Here is a 19,200-nt window from a genome sequence, read left to right as displayed (position 1 = left end):
GCAAAGTGGAGGCAGTATTACCACAGTTTTCAAAGGAATTTGCCCAAATAACTTAATAGTTAACTGGGTAAATTCCCAGAGATGAAAACTTCCCTTCACTTACTATGCACAGTTCTGAATTTATATCTGCTGTCTATATTTTACAATATGGTCACCTTTTACTAAACCGCAATAGTGGTTTTTAGCGCAGGGAGCCTATGAGCGTCAAGAGCAGCGCTGGACATTCAGCGCAGCTCCCTGCGCTAAAAACTGCTATTGTGGTTTAATAAAAAGGATGGAGGGTATATTTGTCTATTTTTGTATACTATAAAAACCAAATACAGAGAGAGACTGAGAGCTGTTGACGAAGAGCTACGTGTGTGTCTTTCTTCGATTCCAGCCAGAATATCAGCTTTGTGTTCAGCCAAACAGGCGCAGGTTTCGCACTGAATAAAGTATTTTATAATTTTTATAATTTTTATTTCGTAATAAAGTAATTATAAAATACTTTCTTTGTGTTTATTTGATTCCTATTCAAGAGAATTACTTTATATATAGTCAATATAGGCAGAGAGTTAAATTTTTTAACATTTTCTAATGGTGGTGTGCCTCGTGATTTTTTTCATGAAACAAGTGTGCCTTTGCCCAAAAAAGGTTGAAAAACACTGACTTAGAGAATAGTTAAGCTCTGGAACACGCTGCCAGAGAATGTGGTAACAGCAGTTAAAAAAATGGGTTTAAAAAAAGGTTTGAACAAGTTCCTGGAGGAAAAGTCCATGATCTGTTATTGAGACAACATAAACAAAGATTAAAAAACTCCTGAAATGACAAACTGCAAAAATGTGGAGTGAATAATTAATTTAAAAAAATCACAGCATCTTGTTCATCCTTATAAAGAAAAATATATGACTGAATCTTCTTGTTATTACTTTTATACACCTTAATAGACTGAACAGGGGTGAGATCTCAGAGAAATTTTTTAACCCAGCTCATTACAGAACAGCAAAGGCTGATCTACTCGGTGGGTATCATCTTAATCATTGGTCTATCACCACCCCCAGCTTTGTATTAACTTCTTTTTCATACTAAAATTGTAAATATTAGAAATATAAACACTATAAATGTGGAACTAAACTTCAGCTCAATCACGATCCCATGGGGGAATCCAACACAGGCTCTGGGATCAGTGACATGAAACGTTGCTATTTGGGTTTTTGCCAGGTACTTGTGACTTGGTACTAGATTGCTGATAGTATAGTTCTCTATCAGCTTATTGCATCCCTTTATTCTATTAATATTATATGGGATCCTCAGCGCCACCACTCAGAGCTCAAATAGATTTCATAGCTCTAAGCTTTATGTGTCAGCTCCTCATAAATGAGGAGCTGACACATAAAGCTTAGAGCTATGAAATCTATTTGAGCTCTGAGTGGTGGCGCTGAGGATCCCATATAATATTAATAGAATAAAGGGATGCAATAAGCTGATAGAGAACTATACTATCAGGTATCAAGTGTTTATGTATCACAGCTCCCTATAAGTGAGTAAGTTGTGCAATTGAAGATTGGTACTAGATTGGCCACTGTTGGATTGGTTTGGCCTAGTATGGCTATTCTTAAGTTCTTATGTTTCTCAATGGACCCAACACCGTTACCTCTCATAGTATGCCCTGCATTTCACTCAGGACTAGATCTAAAATCTCTCTCTTATCAGTTCCTGGATCAATTGCTCCAAGAAGCAGTCATTTATAATATCTAGGAATTTTACCTCCCCAGCGCTCCCTGATGTACATTTATCCAGTCAAATATTGGGGTATTTAATATTTAGTAAGTTGAGTATCGGATTCAAGGTGTAGTTGGTAATTGAAATTGCCCATCATTTTATACTGTTGCCCAATTTGCTAGCTTTTCTAATTTCTGAAAACATTTTTTCATCTGTCTTCTCATTCTATCCTGGTGGACATTAGCACAGCCCGACCAGCATATTCCTTCCCTTCACACATGGATTTTCTATCCATAAGGATTACATACTGTTTCATGCAGAATGTTTATTTTGTTTGACTCAATTCCCTCTTTAACATATAGCGCAACCTGTCTCCAATTTGATCCTTCATCCACCAGGTCTCTGAGATGCTTATTATATATTCCTCTTCATTTAGTGCTATATGCGCTAACTCTGGATCTTATTTTTTAGGCTTCTAGCATTTGTATGGCGATACTTCAAATTGTGTTTTTTCCTTCTATCTACAAGCTGCTTAAAAGGTGTTGAGGATAAATGCATACTTTATGCTATTCTCCCTTTAAACACTCCTGCTTTCCTCTTGCCATTACTGAAACTTCTCTATTGGGAGTTCTTAAATGTCTTGTTTCAATAGTATCCTTCAAGGATACTGCACACTGAACCATGCGCTCCTGGGCAACAGTCATCTCCCCACCCCTATTTTAATTTAAAAGCTGCTTTATCTCCTTTTTAAATGTTAGCGCCAGCAACCTGGCTCCATTTTGGTTCAGGTGGAGTCCATCCTTTCGGAACAGACTTCTCCTTCCCCAGAATATTGCTCAGTTCCTAATATATCTAAATCCTTCATCCTTGCACCGTTTTCCCAACCATGCATTGAGACTTTGGCGTTCTGCCTACCTCTTAGTTCCTGCACAGGGGCAGAGGAGCATTTCTGAAAATGCTACCCTGGAAGATCTAGTCCACAGGTGTCAAAGTTAGTCCTCGAGGGCCGTAATGCAGTCGGGTTTTCAAGATTTCCCCAATGAATGATTGTGAATATTATCAGAATTTGGGTACATGTGAATTTTGGAACATGGTGAATAGTTGTTTAAATGAAGCCAAAGCAAATCAAGTTATTTCTATGAAAGAATATCGTTATCTTATGGATGACCATCCAAAAGTTCCATTTATTTACTTTGCTCCAAAAATAAGCGTCTTTGCGCGCCTCCTGGGCAGCCTATTGCATCTCTGTTTCAACCTTTGTCTCAAAATCTTGATTTTTATCTTCAAGATTTAGTTCATCAGATTCCCTCTTTCACTGAGGATTCTAGTCATCTGATCTAGATTCTGGACAGTGTTAATATTGATGGCCCTATAATACTGGTTACACTTGACGTTAATACACTGTACACGAATATCCCCCAGCAACAGGTCATTGATTTATTGTGTGAATTGATTGATTCCATGGAGTTTGTCTGGTGGGCAAAAAAATTTGTTGAAAGAATTTACTGAACTAGTTAAGTGCAATTATTTCATTTTTGCTGATCAGTATTACTTACAGAGAAAGGGGGTGGCCATGGGTGCCACTGTGGCCCTGGCGATTGCCTGCCTGTATATGGCAAGGTTTGAACAGCGGTTCGTGTATGATAGTGAGTTCAGTGCTGGTACTGTGGGCTGGAAACGGTTCATAGATGTGGTTATGATCATGGAGTGAGGGGGTAGATGAAAGAGTAGACCCCTGGAAAGATTGGAGGAGTTCAACCACCATTGAAGAGATTGCTGAAGAGACGATGTCACAGAGATGGGATGAGAAAGAGGATCGGTGGTCTGTGACCATTGGTTGGCAAGAGTCCACTGAGGTGTCCTGAGGTGTAGTCGCGCCAGAGGAAGTACATGGACCGTCGAGGCCATGTGGCCCAGGAGGATCATCATCTGCCGAGCTGGAATGGAGTGATGAAGGAGCACCTGACGGCAGAGGTGGAGCAGAGTTCGATGGCGGTCGGAGGGGAGAAATGCCCTCATTAGAGTGGTGTCGAGAACTGCTCCAATGAACTGAAGTCGCTGTGTGGGAAGCAGATGCGACTTGGGGTAGTTGATCTCGAAACCCAAGAGATGGAGGAATGAGATGGTGTGATGAGTGGCTTGTAGTACAAGCGGAGACGTAGGTGCTTTCACCAGCCAATCGTCCAAGTAGGGGAACACCTGAAGGTCGTGAGACCTGAGGAAGGCCGCCACCACAATAAGGCACTTGGTGAACACTCTGGGCGATGATGCGAGGCCAAAGGGTAGCACTTTGTACTGATAGTGATGGTGCTGTATCTGGAACCGTAGGTAGCGACGTGAAGTCGGATGGATTGGGATGTGAGTGTAGGCCTCCTTGAGGTCTAGGGAGCATAGCCAGTCGTGGTGGGAGAGAAGAGGGTAAAGCGTGGCTAGGGAGAGCATTCTGAACTTCTCTTTGACTAGACACTTGTTGAGGTCCCTGAGATCGAGGACGAAGGTCTCCTGTTTTTTTGGGGACCAGGAAGTAGCGGGAGTAGAATCCCTGACCCCTTTGGTCCGGGGGTACCTCTTCGATGGCATTGAGGAGAAGGAGGGATTGGACCTCCCTCAGGAGGAGGGGGGTTTGGGAGGAGTGAGAAGCAGACTCTACGGGAGGATGGTCTGGTGGAAGAGTTTGGAAGTTGAGAGAGTAGCCGTGGCGAATGATGTTGAGGACCCACTGGTCCGAAGTGATGACCTCCCAACGGCTGAGGAAAAGCTGAAAACGTCCTCCGATAGGTTGAGGGAGAGGCAGCGATGGTGGGAGAATGGCTATGCTCTGGAGAAAAGAGTCAAAAGGGTTGAGACGGCTTAGATGAAGGAGGAGGTTTGGCAGGTTGAGTCTGTGGGCGAGCCTGAGTCTGATGTTGGTGGCGAGGACGGCGAGACTGTTGTTGAGGCGGGTTGAGAGGTCTGGCCGAGAACCTACGCTGGTAAGAAGACTGTTGTCTGTAGGGACGAGCAGGTGGAGTCTTCTTTTTAGGTTTGATCAGAGTGTCCCACCTGGTCTCATGTGCTGAGAGTTTCTGGGTTGTTGAGTCCAGGGACTCTCCGAAGAGTTCATCGCCCAGACAAGGTGCGTTAGCCAAGCGGTCCTGGTGGTTAATGTCTAGGTCAGAGACTCTCAGCCATGCCAAACGGCGCATGGCCACCGCCATGGCAGAGGCGCGAGAGGTCAGCTCGAATGAGTCGTAGATGGAGCGAACCATAAATTTCCTGAGTTGGAGGAGGCTGGAAATTTGTTGCTGGGACCTTACGTTCAGGAAGATATTTCTGTAAGGAAGAGAGCTGTCGCACCAGATGCTTCATGTAGAAGGAGAAGTGGAAGATGTAGTTGTTGGCTCTATTGGCTAGCATGGAATTTTGGAAAAGGCGCTTACCAAATTTATCCATGGTTTTTCCCTCTCTGCCAGGAGGGGTGGAGGCATATACACTGGAACCCTGAGATTTTTTCAAAGTAGATTTCACCAGGAGGGACTCGTGGGGCAATTGAGGTTTGTCAAACCCTGGGATTGGGATAACCTGGTACAAGCTATCCAATTTACGCGGGGCTCCGGGAACAGTGAGGGGAGTCTCCCAGTTCTTATAGAAAGTTTCCCGTAAGATGTCGTGGACGGGCAACTTTAGAAATTCCTTGGGAGGTTGCTCAAAGTCTAGGGCATCGAGGAAAGCCTGAGACTTCTTAGAGTCGGACTCTAAGGGGATGGAAAGAGCTGCTGACATCTCCCTAAGGAATTTAGAGAAAGAGGATTGCTCTGGTTTGGAGATGGTGTCGGTCATGGAGGGTTCTTCGTCGGTTGACGAAGCGTCCTCTTTGGTACCGTGAGGGGAGTCTTCCCACAAGTCTGGGTCCCTAACGTCGGGGTGCGTACGTTTGGACATCGGCGTGGAGGGCTCGGCATGTCAGGTCTTTGAGAGAGATTTGCCTGAGCGCACTGAGGCGGTACCGGGTGAGGAAGACCGATGTCGTTCCTGGGACCGGACAGGGTCGGCAGTAGCACGGGTATGCACTGTAGGTGTTTCGGCCAAGAGCACCGGCATGAAGGTATTAATCGGTACCGAGGGGGTCGACACCGATGGGACAGTGCGAGGCTCGGACCGGTCCTGTATCGGAAGGTGCGGTGCCAGCAAAGCCGGCAACAGTTATTGGAGTTGTTGCAGCTGCTCCTGTAACTGTGTTTGGAGTATGGCTGCGATGCGATCATCCAGGGGAGGCACCGGTACCGTTTTTTTCTTCTTCGGTACCATAGGTGCCGCTCTACGCTCCGGCGATGAGGAGGCCGATGATGAGGCACTCACCGAGATCGGAGCGGAGCGTTTACGGGGTGCGGTGCCGGAAGGGCCGGTGTCGCAACCGTGACAGGAGGGCGCTCGAGGGAAGTGGAAGGCTTCTTAGCCGGCTTACCTGTGCCCAACGACCCCGAGGAAGGGTCCGGTGGTGTCGACGTCGTCGGTGCCGACTTTTGGGGTGCCGTCGACATCGCGGCAGGTTCCATGGCAGATCCGGTACCAAACAAAATATTTTGCTGGATCTGCCTATTTTTCAAAGTGCGCTTTTTAAGCGTAGCACAGCGGGTGCAGGTGTCAGCCCGATGCTCTGGACCCAGGCACTGGAGGCACCAATTGTGCGGGTCTGTGAGAGAGATCGGGCGTGCACACCGCTGGCACTTCTTAAAACCCGGTTGAGGGGGCATGAAGGGAAACACGGCCTCCACAAAATCAAAGCCGGAGGCCTGTATGATGACAACAGGCCCCGCCGGGGCCGGCTCGAAAAAATAAAGAAAACTCGACGAGTTTTGTTTTTTTTTTTTTATAGGAAAAATCAAGTAATCCAAAGGGAAAAAAAGAAGAAATTCGGAAAAAATACGCGAGCGGGAAGGCAAACTAAAAGATTTCAACGGCCGTTGAAAAACATGCGACTTCTTCGCTCCGCGGAAACGAAGAAACTGGGGACCACGCACTTCTCCGTCGGGCGGGAAGGCACTCGCGCATGCGCGGTGCGGCCAACTAGAACTTTCTAGTTAAAAAGGTCCGTACCGGGGCTCCGTCGGTGACGTCACCCATACGTTAAGAATATGCTGCCTGCTTGTCCTGGGATAAAGAGTTTTACCTCATGCAAAGTTGTCATTTCTTTAATAAGACATTAACTATTTTTTCTGCGGCCCTCCAAGTACCTACAAATCCAAAATGTGGCCCCACTAAGGGTTTGAGTTTGAGACCACTGAGTTAGAGCATGCGGTGAAAGATTTGAGATTTGTGGTTTTAATCACTGTTCAATTGACCCGAAGTGGGAATATATCTGAGATTCTGTTAAGGAAAGAGCAAAAATTAATCCACTCCTGGGATACGGTAGAACCTTTTGGGTTGAATAAAGAAGTTGAAGGGCATTTGCTTTAATCAAGGACAGGTGTGTAGGGGATATAACAGGAAGGAGGAAGTGAGGTAATGGCCAGCAGTTGAATTTCTCTAGAGTAAGATCCTGATTTGGAGTTCTCAGTCCTGATTGAGGCCAGCAAACAATATATGATAAAATGTCAGGTATGATGTTATATGATTGGGGTTAAAGGTTTATTATAGATTTAATTTTATTTAGTGTACATTGTAAAGTTTATGGGTGAAGGTAATTTCGGAATTGTATATTGTAGAAACTGTGATGAAGTGGAGCCGGTTTCAGTCTTAAGCTCCTGATGAAGCCTTAGTATGAAACACAGAACTGTGTCGAGATAAAATGTTCTCAAAGATCAAGTTTGATTGAATGAAACCGGAGGCAAATCCAGTACACAACAGCGTGCAGAAGATAATTGAGAACAAATACAGATAAGAAGATTAGGCACTAAATACAGTGTTTTATTGAAAGGATGAATTCTTTTCGTGAATTTTAACTTTTTCTATGTGTTGGATAGATTGGGGGGGGGCTTCACTGTTTGGGAGAATAATTGTGTATATATTTAGTATGAAATAATGTTATAACATGTTTTAAAAGTTTTGATGGTGCCTGTCTTTAATTAATTTTTTTTTAATGGGGCAGATATTTTGCGTGTGTAACACACACAAAATATCTGTGCCATGGGAAAAAAAAAAAAGACAGGGAGACCTGTCAAAAAACCGCACACCTGTTGGTAGTTCAGTTACTGTCAGGTGTGCAGTAGTCGGGTTTTAGGTTAGTAAAACCCGATTTAAAATAGCCAAGCAACTGTTAGTGAATCAATCGCTTGGCTATTTTGCATGGGGTTTTACTAATTTGCATGGGAGGATCGGAGCGGAGAATGATCAGGCAGCAATTTAGTGAATTGGGTCAAGGTTGGAGAACGATCGTTGGTACAGGGTCGGAAGGTTTAGTGAATCTAGCCCAAAGTCATATCAAGGACATAAAACTCAAAAGCATAAGCATCAAACTATCTTAAACAATAAGCAAGTTAAAAGAAAATGTCAACCTGTCTTAATAGAAGTCAAGGTAAGCTCTTGTGTTTCAATTCTACTTTGACAAGAGGCATAATTAATCAGAAGCTATCTTTAATTGAATGTTAGAAATTTTATTACTTTTGCATTATTTAGAAATTGTGTTATATGAATTGCATTTCATTTATATTTAGGAACAGAATCTTAAGCTATGTCTGATTTGCATTTATGTAACATTCATTGTGAAATTGCATTGTTTCATGTCTTACCTTGTTCAGTTCTTCAATTCGCCGGATGAGGTACGGGTTACTGGAGGAGTTCTCAAAGTATACATAATCTGAAAAGAGAGGAGAAATTAGTTCTGATAATTTCTTTTCTTGTTCTAGTACTTCTACAAACACTTCATCCTTTCCAGACTGCTGCCCACCAGCTGCCCTACACATCACAATGGCAGCCCTTTTCTCTTTGACAATTTCTCTTTATTTATTTTTATTTCCCCCCCCCCCCCCCCAGCAAGGGAAGAGCCAGTAAAGAATAAAGGTACTAGAGAAACCCAAGCCCACCAGAATGGAGCTCATTTGCAAATGCTACCCGGAACACTGTCAACCAGAGAGATGCTGCTACCCCAAGATGCTACAGGAGACCCACAAAACTAGGACAGCTGCAGTTGTACCCTAGGAGCTAGCTCTGATCTGTTCAGCGTGGGGAGAGATGACCCCTTAGGCTGGTGGCCTTGAAGCCTGATGGATGGCTTGGCTTCACTGGATATGAGAGCCCTTAGACTGTGGCCTCAGAAGTCCACACAGACAAATCCTACTGCCCCAATCCAGCAACTACCATCTGCTGGAGACTCAGTGGGACTAGTCTAGTAGGATGGTAAGAATACATATTGCCTACGCTTACTGCAACTTTCTTCATTCTCACAGCATCCTAAAGTACCTTTCTGATCTTCAAACACCGCCATTTCTATGGTGCATAAGCTGACATTGCTCATATTTGTGTCAGTGGGGTATCACTACCAGAAATGAAAAACTCCTGATTGCCTGGCAGTCAGGATGACTAAGGGGCATAGTTATCAAGGTACAATAAAAGCTGGACTTTTACTGAATTAGTCACTAACCAGCAGTAGCTCAGTACCACAGATTACTCACTCCCATGATACAAGAAAAAGGCAACTTAAGATCAACCTCTCATGCAGCATTACTCTTCTTTCCTAGAAGCATTGGGCTGCATATCTATGGCTCAATGCCCCCAGGCCACTTGTTAAAAGGTCCAGTGCTCATCAATGAGAAGCTGCCTCTTCCTCTTTCATCGACTTACTGTCTCAAAACTGACCACTTGAGTACTTATCCCAGGCCTCAAGAGATCCTCCCACTCCCCCAAATACAGGCAAAGCACTCCTCCACCCTGAGGTGCCTACCTTTTTAATTCCTGGTTGTTTCAAAATGGGAGTGTCATTTGGGAAAGAAGAGGAGCTCTTCACTGCTGAGCACCAGCCCCTTTATGCAGCAGCCTAAGAGCAGTATTTTCCAGGAATAATGCAGCCTGCAGTGTTCACTAAAAGTTGCATTTGCATATCATTACTATGCAACACGTGGTAGCAAATTTCAGTGTGGTATGGTAATGTAACTAGTATTAGTACCCTTTAACATACATTAAGGGGCAAAAGACATTGAACTATTACAACCTCTTCTTGTGTAAACCAAGTTGAGCCTCTGTTGACTAGAGGATGATCCTGTATATAAACCAAAAGATTGGATTGGATTATTGCTGTAATGCACCTTGATAACTACCCCCCTAAATGTTTAGTCCTGCTGCATATAACAGCCTTTGTGCTGTAGAAGAAGGTGCTGCTTTGGCCAAAGTAAAAGGGGGAGAGGTAAATGCTTATTCTCTCTTAAAAATACAAACAAAAACAAAAATCAGGGTGAGCCAAAGGATAAAAACAGAAGCAGAACAAATATTAAACAGTATGTAAAAGACAACCAAGCCTAGCCATCACAGTCTTTCATAATTACACTACCTTGATACTACCAATGCCACAATCTCTGCTCTCCTATTTCATGCCAATTACTCTCCTTGCCAAATGTATTCCTCCATCCCAGTTATCACAGGCCAAGGTAGATATGGTGACCTGAGTCACCTTCCCCGCCAGCAAATCCTTAGCACACAGACTTTGCTACCTTAGGCCTATCTCCATCACCCCCTCCCCTCACCCACACCCAATAACCTCAAAATTGCACTGGCAAATGCAAGGTCCATAAACAACAAAGTCATTATACTAAATGATCTTCTCTAAGACAATAACTGGGACATCTTCCTAATTACCGCAACCTGGCTTAAAGATAATGATAGAGCTAAATTGGGTATGCTTTGCCCACCAGGGTACCAGCAATAGCTTGCTCACGCACTGGCACAAGAGGTGGAGATGTAACTGCCATCATTAATTCCAGCCTCAACCCAAGACCAATTGACACCATCACACTAGATACACTAGAGTGTCTCACCTTCTCAGTGGTTCACAACAGAGACCTAATCTTCGCCTTGATATACAGAGCACCGGACTCTCCAATGTCCATTTTAGATGAATTACTATCCATCCTTAGCAAACTGGTCATCATACTTGAAAACTTTAACTTTGCAAACTACCCAAATGAGACTAGATCCCCAACAGACTTCATAACTTCACTATTGGACCTAGGCTTCTAGCAAATTGTCCCTTCACTGACTCACTCTGCACCTAGTCTTTATTCAAAAAGATACTATGCTCACCACAGGAACTCCTGGCTGCACCACAAACCAGCACCCTGGTCCGATCACCATTTTATCACATTCAACCATATCTATAAAATGAATCAACCGTCAACCAGGAATCAAACCCAACATAAGCAGATACTACAACGTAGAGAATGACACGGTGACAAAATTCATCACCGTTCCCGTCCCCGCGGATAACCGCGGGAAACCATCTTCATGTCATTCTTTAAAGAGAGAGGGAAGAATCAGAGTATGAATGGCCACAACCACTGACCCAAAAGCTTTGCTTTGAAGAGTGCTGGTGTAGAAGGACTGAGGTTGAAATAGACACTAGAAAATGACATGGGATTATTTCCCGCGGTTATCCGCGGGGACGGGGACGGTGATGAATTTTGTCACCGTGTCATTCTCTACTACAACGCTGTCAATTTTAGAGGAACTCTCCACAGGCCTTTCTAACCTAGTGGGAACATTAAAACCCAATTCTGAATCTGTTGACAAGGCTGCTATGGTAAAAAGCCTATACAGCCCCAGTCAAAGAGATCAAGTATTATCCCCGCAAATATTCCTCCTCCTGGTTTACCAATGACTTAAGAACTAAAAAAAGATAACTAAGGAAAGCAGAAAGGAAATGGTACAAATCCAGGCTTAACAGTGAAAGGAAGGAACTGCATGAAGAATATGAAAAAACCACCCTAGAGGCAAAAAAGATATACTACTTCCAACAACTATTAAAGACCTCGAATAGATCATAAAACCTTTTTAAACTAGCAAAAAAGATACAACATTGCAAGGAGACAACCGATGCCTTAACACTGAACTCAACAGCGAAACACTCTAAGACTATTTCGCTGACAAAACAGACAAAATACGGTCTCACCCCGACTCCAACATGCTACAAACATCTCGGACAAGATAATTAAAACTACAACTGGGAACCTAACTCACTTTGAAACTGTCTCCCATGACGACTTTGCCGAGATGCTAGATTCTATTCGCCCTTCTGGCTCCAACCTGGACCCCTGTCCGCCATGCCTCCTAGTAGCTGTGAATTCAAAAGGGCCTGGGATACACACATGGGATCTCTCAGAGAGAGAAAGAGATCATGGTTACTGCAGATGGGCAGACTAGATGGGCCATTTGGCCTTTATCTGCTATCATGTTTCTCTGTTTCTTAAGACTCCATCCTTCCTCTCATCAACACCTCTCTACAAACAACCATAGTGCCTGCAAACTGGAAGTCAGCAGTCATCAGACCGATCTAGAAAAAACCTACACTTGACCCTGTGTCCAGCAACTTTAGACCTTCTCCAAACTACCCTTCATCTCCAAATTCCTTGGAAAAAACAGTATTAAACCAATTACCCTCCTTCATTGGCAAATAAAGAATCCTAACCACCTTCCAATCAGGATTTAAGAAATTCCACAGTACTGAAACCGTCCTTCTCAACATCATCAATAACTAATGGAAACGGGTAATAATGTTCTGGTGCTGCTGGATCTCAGTGCAGCATTCAACACCATTGACCCATCCTCTCTTTATTGCATGGCTCTCCAAAATTGGAATCTGGGACACTGCGTTACAATGGTTTGCCTCCTTCCTAAATAATAGATCCCAAAGCATACTGCTCAACGATGCACTATCAAAACCAAAAATTGATCAAATACGGTGTTCCACAGGGGGCTCTACTATCCCTCCTATTATTCAATCTCTACATTAGACCAGTCCTAGACATAGCCGGCAAATGCCAAACACAGATTCACTCCTTTGCAGATGACATCCAACTATACCTATCACTAGGAGAAACCCGTGATGCCCAGATCATGAAACTCCTAAAATGCCTAGAAAACCAAAATCTGGATGTCCATCAACAAATTACAACTAAACACTTCCAAAACGGAATTCTTTTGGATCCACAAAGAACACTGCAACCACACACATCCCTCGCTACACTGGGACTCAACTATCATAACTGCTGAGGACCAAGCACGCAGCCTAGGAATACTCCTTCACTCCAACCTATTGCTTTCCAACCATATCTCTCAGGTGGTATCTTCCTCATTTTACTACCTACGACAACTCTGAAAAATAAGGAACTACTTTTCTGAGCCTGACATCACCCAACTAATCTATGCCTTAGTCCTCTCCCACATGAATTACTGCAACGCCCTATTCAATGGTCTCATGGCGAAGAACATACGTCTCCAGCATGTACAAAACATGGCAATTAGACTTCTAGAAAAACCTCCATGCCTGCGACCCTGTCTCCCGGGCTCTATCATCGGCTCACTGACTGCCTATAGCCAAATATTGTGTCTTCAAGGGCCTGATGCTAGCGTTCAAAACCTTATACAACATGGTGCCTGGCTGCATGATGTCTAAGCTTCTTATGTACATGCCAAAAAGGTCCCTCCGCTCCCAGGATGAAATAGGACTCAAAACGTCCCCTGGTCGTGCCCTTCAACTGCAAACCACCAAATGATATTCCTACTCCCACGTCATACCAAGCCATTAGAATCAACTGCCCCCACAGATCAGATCCCTTAAAAGACTCCTCAACTTTAAAAAAAACAATTTAAAAAACACCTCTTCACCTAACTCCCCTGCCTAAGGCCAATAAATTACAAAGAAATATTAATGTACTGTATATTGATACTTGTTCCTTGGTATGTGTCACATAGGATAAAAACTTACCGTATATTGATAAATCTTGCACTGTAACTATGGCAAATGTATCCTGTAAACTATATATGATGTATATATTGGTATTAGATCCCTAGTATGTGTCAAGTTAGGATAAAACTTGTATTGAAAAACCTTGCTCTATAACTGTGGCAAATTGTAACCTGTAAACTCTATATTATGAATTAGATCCCTAGTATGTGTCAAAATAGGATAAAACTTGTATCAAAAAATTTGTACTGTAACTATGACACATTGTAATCTGTTCTGAGCTCTTTGGGGAGAACAGGATAGAAAATGAAATAAATAATAAGGGGAAATGTATTTTCCCCAGCTCCTAAATTATGTGAACTAAAGCCTAGGTTTTCTAAATATTTTTCCACCCCTATACATCACAGTCACACTTCATCAGTGTCTCTCTAACCTGAGATAGCCATGAGCCATCATTAACGCACCTCACTGGGGTCTCTCTAATCAGAGACTGCTATCAGCTACTATTTACACACATTGCCAAGGTTTCTCTAACTAAAGATAGGGTTTTTCTAATCAGAGACATGCATTAACCACCACTAGAGTAATTTCATTTCTCTAATTAGAGAAAGGCCTTAATCTTATGCATGAGTACCATGCCTAGTTCTGGAGGCCACACTTCTAAAACAATATACACCGACTAGTCAATGATTGATAAAATGAAGCAGAGTCCTGCATGAACATAAGAATAGCCATACTAGGTCCATCTTGCCTAGTATTTTGTTTCCACAGTGGTAAATCCAGATCACAAGGTACCTGGCAAAAACTCAAATAGTAGCAAGATTTCATGTTAACAATCCCAGGGCAAGTAGTGGCCTCCTCCATGAAAATGGAGCCCCCTATGAGATGAGACTAAGGACCTAGATAGGTACCCTTTATAATACATCGTGCTCCGTCCCTTGCAGTGTTCAAATCCAAGCTAAAGGTCCACTTTTTTGAAACTGCTTTGAACTCTTAACTCCCCCTTACTGTTGTCAGATTCCTATACCCACTATAACCTCCCCAACCCTGAAATGTCCTGTCTAAATTAGATTGTAAGCTCTTCTGAGCAGGGACTGTCTATTGTATGTTAAGATGTACAGCACTGCATACGCCTTTCAGCGCTATCTACTATAATAAAACGCTAAGCGCGCATGCGCACTCTTACCTGCGTGTTCCCTGATCCCTGATCTGTATGTCTGTGGCAGGTAAGAGTACGCATGCGCGCTTAGGGTTCTATTCTAACGACCAGTGGCAGGTAACATGCCGTGACTCCCCCCCCCCCCCCTCCCGGCGCCGACCCTATCCGGCACACCCGAAACCCCTGTTGACCCTCCTAGCCGAACCTCCCACTGCAAGACGAACACAAACCTGGCTCCAGCAGCGTCTGAGGCACAGTAAACACACACTGCTTCGCATCCTTCTACTGGCCTGATTTTCTCTGCCGCGTCCCTGATGACATCATCAGATACGCGGCAGAAGAAATTAGGGCAGTAGAAGACCGCGAAGCAGCATGTTTACTGTGCCTCTGACGCTGCTAAAGCTGGGAGGTTTGTGGCCGTCTAGCAGTGGGAGGGTTGGCGCCGGGGGAGGGGGGGGGAGTTAAATGGAAACATGCTGCTCAGGGGGATTGGAAGGAGGCAGGCAGGCTGGCTTCGGGGGGTGGGAAGTTTTAAATGGAAACATGCTGCTCAGGGGTATGGGAGGCAGGCAGGCATGGGGGTGGGTGGGGAGGTTTAAATGGAAACATGCTGCTCAGGGGGATGGGAGGCAGGCTGATTGGAATCGGGGGATGGGGTGGGACAAAGTCTGGAAGATAATGATGGAGACATAGGAAGGAGGCACTGGGGGTACTAAAGACATAGAAAGAGGCACTAAGGACATAGGATGCACTGAGGGCACTAAGCAGGACAGAGGCACTGGGGGCACTAAGGACATGGGAAGGAGGCACTGGGGGCACTAAGGACACAGTATGCTGGAACTGGGGCACTAAGGACACTGTACGCTGGCACTGGGGCACTAAGGACACAGTATGCAGGCACTGGGGGCACTAAGGACATGGGAAAGAGGCACTGGGGACATTATGGACACAGGAAGGAGGTACTGGGGGCACTAAGGACATAGGAAGGGGTACTAAGGACATGGGAAGGAGGCACTAGGGGCACTAAGGACATAGGAAGGAGGCACTGAGGGCATTAAGGACATAGGCAGAGACACAAACAGAAAAAATGACAGACAGACAGGCAGCGTCCAAGGAGAGACAAAGAAAAAAAAAAAACCAGACAGACAGACATCTACTCTAGCACCCGTTAATGTAACAGGCTTAAACACTAGTAGAAATAATAAATAGTAGTAATATGACTGATAGATATAGGAATTTAAAAGTCTAAGAAGTGTAAGTGCATAAAAAAAGCATATATTTTTAGAGGAAAGAATGTCATAGAACTGGAAGTCACAGTATGAGGCTAAAAAAAAGCTGACTGAGGTGAGGAGCAACATCAGAAAACATTTCTTCGCAGAAAGAATGGTAGGTACAAAAGATAGCCTTTAAGAAAAAGTAACAAAAACAGTGCTGGAATTCCTGGGTCAAACACATAGAATCCCTATCTGTGAAGAAGTGAAAGGGAAGACAGTGATAAATAATTATTATTCAAGGTTCAAGGCACTATTCAAGGAAAGTAATGAGCAGACTATATTTTATCCAAGTAAATTCTTTTGACCTGCCAGTTTCTTCCTGCTTCTTGAACTTCTAAGTCACTTGGAACTGACCTTCATTGGGCCTTTATTTGCAAATGTAAGAGGTGGAGAGTTTATCCATTTTAAATGCCTTCCTTCAACTGTCTTCAGTAGGGGCCATAAGCCTTGCTAACATGGAGCCTAATTCAACCAATGGATGTCACTACCAAGTATCGAGCAACATTCCCTCTGCAGCAAGCTGGTCTAGGGATTGGAAATCCAAACTCAGAATCTGCCACATTCTGTGTTTCTGTATTACTCAACAGTATTTCCCAGAGGCAAGCAGTGTTTCCACTAAGCTGTGTGCATGGGTCAGAAAAACAAGTGCACATGACTAGAAACTGCACACACACATTTTTGTTGGCTTTCTTTCTTGTAAGCATAGGCTATATCGCATCCATCAAGTCGAAGCTGAAGATATGTACACAAAGGGCTCCTTTTACGAAGGTGCGCTACGGGTTTTACCGCACTCACCAGATTAGCGCGCGCTAGCCAAAAATCTACCGCTTGCTCAAAAGGAGGCGGTAGCGGCTAGTGCATGCGGCATTTTAGCACGCGCTATTCCGCACGTTAAGGCCCTGCGTGCCTTTGTAAAAGGAACCCAAAATGTTTTTCACATAGTCTGTTCAAAATTAGAGAAAACATTGGAGGCAAGCATTATGCATTGCTAACACATCTCTTAGACTCCCACTAACCAGATACTATTTACTATTGAATCACCTCATCAAAAATCTCTCTAGGCACAATGATAGTGACTTGTCCTGGTGCTTTTCAGCATTGTAGGTTGTGCCTATGCCTGCCACTATCATTAGCAAGGGGATGTGATAAGAGCGGATAGCGTAGCTGGTTTTAAGAAAGGTTTAGACAAGTTCCTTGAAGAAAAGTCCATAGTCTGTTATTGAGAAAGATATGGGGGAAGCCACTACTTGCCCTGTATTGGTAGCATGGAATATTGCAACACCTTGGGTTTTGGACAAGTACTAGTGACCTGGATTGGCCACCGTGAGAATGGGCTACTGGGCTTGATGGACCATTGATCTGACCCAGTAAGGCTATTCTTATGTCCCATGAAGCTAGAGGATTATAATTTACACATCTGCCATCAAGAACACATCATAAGTCTTTACAGGGAACCCAAGTATTTTTGGATTCTAAATGCTTATTTGCCTTTTCCAAACCTGAGCTCAGGATGATTTACATTCAGGCAGTACTTCCATGCCCTAGAGCAGGGGTGTCAAAGTCCCTCCTCGAGGGCCGCAATCCAGTTGGGTTTTCAGGATTTCCCCAATGAATATGCATGAAATCTATTAGCATACAATGAAAGTAGTGCATGCAAATTGATCTCATGCATATTCATTGGGGAAATCCTGAAAACCCAACTGGATTGCAGGGACTTTGACACTCCTGCCCTAGAGGATTTTCAATCTAAGGGCTCCTTTTACAAAGCAACAGTAGCAATTCTCCTGTGGCAAATGCACTGAAGCCCATAGAAGCTGAATGGGCTTTGATGCATCTCCTGCACTGGTACTCCCAACCATAGCTCTGTAAAAGGGGTCCTAAGTTTATACCTTAGGTACTGGAGAATGAAGCAAATAGTCCAATGTCACAACAAGCATCAGTACAAGTGCGATTTGAACCCTGGCTTCCTTAATTCTTGGTTCACCTTTTCAACTAGGCTACTTATCCACTCCAACAAGCATTACTGCTCAGTTTGGACGACTTCTCATCCATCTGCATGCATTTTTACATCCTACTTTCCTCATCCGTTCATTTCTATGACTATTTTCGTTCCTCCCATGCCTGGTTAAAACAGATGCTAGAGCTGGTAAAGGGAAGGGAGAGAGGAATAATCTAATTGATTATGGCAACACAGAGAAGGTTGAAGCACTGACCCAAGTTAGCTAGTGACTGAGACTAGCTTGAAAGGGTCAGATAAGGAGAGGAAAGGATGTAAGGAGAGCACTCTGACTCTTCTGCACATACATCGGTTATTATAAGAGAGCATGATAACAGAATAAGCATACAGTACATATTATCTCCTTCTACTCGTAGCTCATCCCAAAAAACACCATATGGGGAGAAAAACAGAACTTCAATTAATTTGACAGAGACAAGGCCAGGGACCAAAGGAAAGGGACGAGGGGAGCGAGTGGTCCAGGAATGGGATAACTTTATAGGATTCAAGAGAGTGAATAGTTTGGGGAAAGTTCTTGGGAGCGGAAAGTTATTTGGGTGGGGGTTAGTTATGATGATAGCTTTCCGGGAACAATTAAGTTTGGGTGGGGTGTACTCCAGTGAGAGGGGATAATTTGGGTGAAGAGAGTGGTTTCAGACGAGTTTTGGAGGGGGCAGACCAGATACTGGAGGTGAATTTTGGGTGGTGGTGGGGGCTCTGGGGAAGGGCGTGGGGGTGCTGGAGACAGGGAATAATTTGGGAGAACTCCTTTCAGACTTTTATGGGGGGGGGGATTTGGGGATTCGCTCTCACCTCCCACTCGATACATGTTAGCCGCCATCGTCACTCCCGAACCGGGAGTCTCCGCCCCGGCCGCCCCCCTGCTGCCGCGACCCGTCTCCGACCTCCGCACGTCCCGCCGCCTGAGCCTCGCGCCGTCGCCGTCGCCGCCGTCACCAACGTCACACGCAGACGCAAGGGGCGAAAGGGGCGTGGCCACGACGAACGCAAGGGGCGAAGGGGCGTGGTCACGACGAACGCAAGGGGCGAAGGGGGCGGGTTCATGCGGCGTCCCAAGGGCGAAGGGGGCGTGGCCACTTACTGACACTTCCTGACTGCCGACCGGAACTAGCTGGAGTGGGGGAAATGGAGACTTTTGGGATCCACATCCAAGTTGAATTAGTGGTAGACTGAGGCGGGT

General features: G+C 44.5%; 1 protein-coding gene across 2 annotated transcripts in view; it reads right to left on the bottom strand.

Annotated features, from left to right (window-relative positions):
- Nucleotides 1-18,970, bottom strand: part of MTA2 (metastasis associated 1 family member 2) — a 57,473-nt gene extending 38,503 nt beyond the window's left edge. For both annotated transcript variants that reach the window (XM_033954274.1, XM_033954275.1), the window contains exons 1-2: nucleotides 18,813-18,970; nucleotides 8,409-8,476 (exon numbers count right to left, since the gene is read on the bottom strand). In XM_033954274.1, the coding sequence (XP_033810165.1) occupies nucleotides 8,409-8,476; nucleotides 18,813-18,840 (96 nt within the window). In that variant the 5' untranslated portion in view covers nucleotides 18,841-18,970. The remainder of the gene's footprint in view (nucleotides 1-8,408; nucleotides 8,477-18,812) is intronic.
- Between the last annotated feature and the right edge of the window lie 230 nt (nucleotides 18,971-19,200).

The sequence above is a fragment of the Geotrypetes seraphini genome, chromosome 8 (assembly GCF_902459505.1).
Source record: "Geotrypetes seraphini chromosome 8, aGeoSer1.1, whole genome shotgun sequence".
Classification (NCBI taxonomy): domain Eukaryota; kingdom Metazoa; phylum Chordata; class Amphibia; order Gymnophiona; family Dermophiidae; genus Geotrypetes; species Geotrypetes seraphini.
The sequence above is the reverse complement of the archived record's forward strand: the minus strand, read 5'-3'. Positions and strand labels throughout refer to the sequence as shown.